Raw genomic sequence first — 5,446 nt, forward strand, 5'->3', positions numbered from 1 at the left:
ACCCCTACCTGCACTTTGACCCTGCAGTCTACTGCTTTGAGAACTTTAGTGTTGTTGATGGGATGGATCTCAATCAGGAGCGTTAGACACTTGGATACTACACAGACAGAATGTGAGAAGAAGGATTCAAAATGCAATTTGTTGAATACTTCAGGAAGCTGAAATAGTCCATGTCATTTAAATGAAATAGAGAGAAAGAGATCTTGGGTATTACTTGGTTTGAGGCGCTCCTCTCCTCTGGTGTTTTGTGCCAAGCTGACAGCTGAGAGGGAAAAATGTGTCATTTACATATATATCACACATCATTTGGCACCACAACAGTCAACAATCTGCACCCAAACTTTGTCTGTAGCCTCGTTCCTGTGGGTCCCCACCTTGCAAAAAAGTAATATTATAGGGATAGTGCTGAACAGTATTCAAGACACTGACATTTAGACCGGAATTTGGTGGCTCAGATCAAGCTGAACTTCTCTTATTGGGGGTTAACAACACAGTATTATTCACAGTATATTATCTGCACGCTACAGAGGCTCACCTAACAGCGTCTCCTCCTTGTTCAGGGAACAGCTGCTGACACACACCTGCTTGTCAAACGTGTACAGGAGCTGTTGGAAAGAACACACAGCCACATGGGAAAGGGTGAGTACAAACACGCACACACAAAAGCAAAATCTGCAGCACTAAAAGAGAAGGAGACACAGGACACACACACAATACCTTGTTCTGTTTGGTGTTAGAGTCATATTTCCCAATCCTGGTGGTTCCTGTTGCTCCCTATCAGAATAGAATAGAATCCACTAATTAAGTCATGTGTCTGTAAATCAATCAAACTAGTGAGATGGATAGTCTTAATCTGTCCGGATGGAGTAGACCTACTTTCCCACTGGTGTCTTCCCCTACAATGATGTGTGTGGAACGTTGTGCTTGACCTTCTCATTACCTTGGCTTGACCTTGCTGATTATCCTGGCTAGACCCGCTTCACTGCTTTTTTTGGGTCAGAAAATTTAAAATAAAAGGAGGGCTACTCTGAAACCCAAGGCACAGCCAGGCATGCATAACACTGTGAACCTTGCACTAAAAATGAGATGATTTTCTCTTTGCAGGCTGCACGTTGTCTTTAACCTCCTAAACCCACAGACTCTTTGGCGGGTCTGTCATTAAAAATGTATGCTGTGTACACACACACAGAATTTTATTTTAAAATTCCTGTAAGGATCTCAAGGCTTCTAAAAAAAATACTGAATATGTCAAGCAGAATAATAAAGAAATCTGTACAAAAGAATTTATAATTTTTCATTTGATGGCGTCCATTTGATGATGAAAGGTGGAGACATAAAACATGGCATCTGGGATTTCAGAATTTCACTCACTATAACTTCAGTGAAGGACAGGGACAAGCATATACCAGAATAGTTGTCAAACAATGTGCTGATAATGTTATATCTACATTCACAGGAAATTATAATTAAATGACAAACTTGGTGATTGTTATGTGTGTTTAAGTGTTATTTTCATATAAATGTAACCCACGTCCCCAAGTTAAAGAAATATACAGTATATTTGTATAAAACAAATAGTAATCCATGGCTTAAGTCTAACAAAAGAGACAAGACAATATATATAACATGGTAATGTAAAGAAGTCAGACCAGTGCAGGTTGTAACACAATTAAACTGGAAAGAATACTGGATTAACAAGGTTTAGAATAATTACACTTGCTTAATGAGCATACTCAGCATTATATATGCTTAATATGCAGAGCCTTCACTATAGACTTACCTTCCAAGAGTAAAGGACGCCCCCATCTCTCTCAATGTTCAGGATACGAGTGTCGACTGCTCCAGAGTACTCTGCAGACACAGCATCATTACTGCGGCCCCATATATCTTATCATGTCTAAAGGCAGTCTCAGGCTGAACATACTGCTAAATGAGAATATATTGTTTCCACTGTACAATTAGGACGTTCACAGTAAAACTCTCATACAGTTTCTATTCCTTTTAATGCAGTAAACTTTTGATTGCTTTGTAACAGCATATTACTTAAAGTCTTGCTGTGATATGTGGATCCTGCAAAAATGAGAAGCCTTTCTTTTCAGTCTTGTGTAAAAACAATAACTTGCACTGAGATACACTGGAAATAAAACAATCTGCGATCCATTTAGTTCATTTATATTTTCCCTAATTAAATATAGGATCTTAGGTAATGGAATCATACAGCTCCAGATACTTTTAGAGCATTCAGTTGTATTTTCTATAAACTTTTTCTGTAGTTTATCTTGGTAATTTGACATGCTGCTCCATATTTGAGACGCTTTAAATGCGACTGCTTTAAAGGAAATTCTTTTCTTTATCATGGTATTGAGAGAGGAAAGATGAAGAGTAAATTGCACCATCTACTGGACGCATTAACATTTTACTACTTAGGGATTCTGATTTAAATTCTATAATAATTATTCTATTATAACTTAACTTTATATATATAATAATTTAACTTTTAACGGGATATTACGCAATTTTGTACTAATTCAACAAATGTATAATCCAGTTGTATCCACTGAAGGTTTACTTAAACCTGACACTTTTAGCTAACACTGTTAGCCACCTATTGGTCAAAGCTCTTCAACTAACTTATGCATACGTTAGAAACAGTACACTGACGGACCGCGGACACCTGAACGCCTCACCTGTCACCCTGCAGACCGACGCCTCCTTCCTGAGGATATCAGACACCACATCTGCCTGCAGGTCAAACTTTGTCTTTAATTTGAGCATGTGTTCAGTCTCCTTGGCTTTCAGCACAAAACCCCTGCTTTTAAAACACTCCGGAGTGTTTTGTTTCCTTGAGAAGAGGCAGCAGCTGGCAGCTGGAGTCTGAGGCTTGTCATCATGTGACTGAAAGTCTACATGTTAAGCACTTGTTGAAGTGAAAGCAGAGCACTTACGTACATATCTGCAATTTCTTCCCCTATGCTTCTTCCCCTTGACTCACATATTTTTATTGACATGCGGAAATGTCACGTCCTGCAGTTAGCTCCTCCCTCCACAGGGAGCGGATAAGCGGGAGAGTGGCTTCCATAGGCCGAGGAAGGCATTTGTCAAGCGGGTTGGAATCTCTCACCGCCCCGCTGAATGAGTGCGCCATTCAGGCGTAGCCAGGCACGTCACACTGGTGTCATATATCTGTGACTCCAGTGGGTCCTAAAGTATGGATGGTTGGTATCAGGAGGAGGACTATCAACTGTTTCTAAATGTATGTAAGAGTTTGAGCTCTACAATAGGCACGATGTATGGAAAGTGTGTGATATGTGTTATGGTTTTAGGTTAAAAGATTTACTTACGTTGAATTAGCACCAAATGAAAAAAATTAATTAATTTATATTAAGCCTATTTAAGTGATGATTAAAACGCATAAATATGAGGTACAAACCAATAACATGAGCAGAAGAAGGCTCATGGAAAAAAAATTTAAAAAGGAAGGAGAAGAAACAACATACCAAAATGTGTTTCAGATCTTTATGATTAGTCAATAAATTGATTGACAGAAGATGAATGTGCAACTTTTTAATAATTGATTTTTCCAATTAAAAACTCCAAATATTTCATGGTTTCAGTGGCTCCATTTGGGGATTTGCTGCTTTTTCTGTTTTAAAATCATGGTAAATTTAAACCCGCAACCCTGCACACAGGATAAAGTTGACGATGAATGGATGGTAAATTTAAACTAGTTGGATTTTGTTTTTTGTTTTTTTAAACTTCTCATTCAGTAGACTAAAGTGATTAATTGATAATACAAGTAGTAGATTAATCAATAATAAAAAATAATCATCTATTGTTGCCCTGTAGTAGATTTAAATAGTCACATAGTAGCAGCATGTATGGATTTTGCTTTATCAGCCATTTTGAGTTTGTTTTCTTGACGACAACTGAAGTGAGACTTGTAGTGAGCTTCTAAAAGACATCGTCACAAAATAAGGAAAAAGTAAAATCGTTATTGTTACACAGGTTGGGTTGATGGCAAACAAAAAAAAGAAGGACATAAAATGGGAATGCCAAATAAATTATTCCATATCCCTGTATTGGAGGTAGCATTTAAAGTGAGAAATATGCTGGTGTTGGGATCAAATTGTTAAAGTTTCAGAAAATACATCCAAACACTGGTACAAAGCCCAGAGTCCCAGGAATCTGATTCAATGTGCCAAACTGAACACTCCAACGCGTGCCAAAATATTAGGTTAAAAAAGCATATTGAGCAAGCTGAGACCAAGCATATCAGTTGGCACTGGTCTTGGCCGTCCTTCTAGGCTTTTTACCAAGGCAGTAAATATCTATCTTGAATTTTTCAATCAAGGTAATGTTGGTTATTTTGATATGAGAGTCCTTCATCAAGTTTGTTTTCCTCTGTATTAACCTTTTTACAGTGCTTTAAAACACACTCTGTACTTTACAGATTGTGTTTGGAAAAAGGTCAGTTTAAAATAATGGACATCTGCTTGTAAAGATAACCAACTCTGAAGTACACTAAAACCACAGGATGTTTTTGTGACCACTAAATTTGATGCTGTTGAATGTTATTACTACATCAGCTTCCTTCCAGACAGAGCTCATTAAAAGCTGTGCATGTCATGACGCTTGGAATCCGTCCAAGAAGCAGAAAGTAATGTAGGTTTCTTCATCTCTGCACATTTTTATTGCAGTAATACCACATGCCTCTCTTTTCTTTACTGTTACACTGTAGACACTCTCATGCATTTGTTGAGCGCTCTGTGATAAAAATAACAAATGTTGCAGTATACTTATTCACATGTAAACATCATCCAGATAAGATTTTAGTAAGAAGAAATACTGTCTAAGAGTGAAAAAATGGAAAAGGTTGGTTTATGGAATGAACCACTGTTTGGGTTGCCAGGGCAACCGGGGTTTGAACCCACAACCTTCTTGCTGTGAGGTGACAGTGCTAACCACCGCCCAGTTAACTAGATGATTAGGAATTTTATAGAAAGAGATGTTTCTCTGCCACGTCTTCACAATTAATGAATTATTAATTCTGTCTTATGTGTGAGTTTCATGTAATTTGTCTGGGTAAAACTATCTGATGATCATCTTACAGCCCCATTCACTTGGTAAACCCACATTTTAGACCTCTTCTCGGGACTGTATGGGCAGTTGATTGACAATTGACATTAAAACCTCATTAAATATCTGAAAGATATGGGATTAATGGAGAGGATATAGGTTTTTCAATTTTTGTTTTGATTTGTTGTTTTTTTTATTTTAATTGGTTTTGTTTGTTTATTTGATTTCAAGTATGTTAGTCTGCAAATCATCTGTTCCACACTCCAGTCCGGTAGGTGGCCGCCAATCAAATCAAAAGAAGAAGAAGAAGAAGAAGAAGAAGAAGAAGAAGAAGAAGGATTTGGTGACGCCCCTTCCCCCGCCCGGGTCT

At 37.8% G+C, this 5,446-nt stretch overlaps 1 protein-coding gene across 1 annotated transcript in view; it reads right to left on the reverse strand.

Moving 5' to 3' along the window:
• The window catches only part of LOC119918312 (gamma-secretase activating protein), a 40,518-nt gene extending 37,484 nt beyond the window's left edge, over window positions 1-3,034 (reverse strand). The window contains exons 1-6 of the mRNA XM_038738977.1: window positions 2,688-3,034; window positions 1,781-1,851; window positions 718-774; window positions 536-605; window positions 215-262; window positions 9-97 (exon numbers count right to left, since the gene is read on the reverse strand). Of these exons, the coding sequence (XP_038594905.1) occupies window positions 9-97; window positions 215-262; window positions 536-605; window positions 718-774; window positions 1,781-1,851; window positions 2,688-2,775 (423 nt within the window). The 5' untranslated portion in view covers window positions 2,776-3,034. The remainder of the gene's footprint in view (window positions 1-8; window positions 98-214; window positions 263-535; window positions 606-717; window positions 775-1,780; window positions 1,852-2,687) is intronic.
• Window positions 3,035-5,446: the final 2,412 nt, after the last annotated feature.

This window comes from Micropterus salmoides, unplaced genomic scaffold, assembly GCF_014851395.1.
Source record: "Micropterus salmoides isolate LMB-PRFRI ecotype aquatic unplaced genomic scaffold, ASM1485139v1 Ms_hic_scaffold_23, whole genome shotgun sequence".
Classification (NCBI taxonomy): Eukaryota; Metazoa; Chordata; class Actinopteri; order Centrarchiformes; family Centrarchidae; genus Micropterus; species Micropterus salmoides.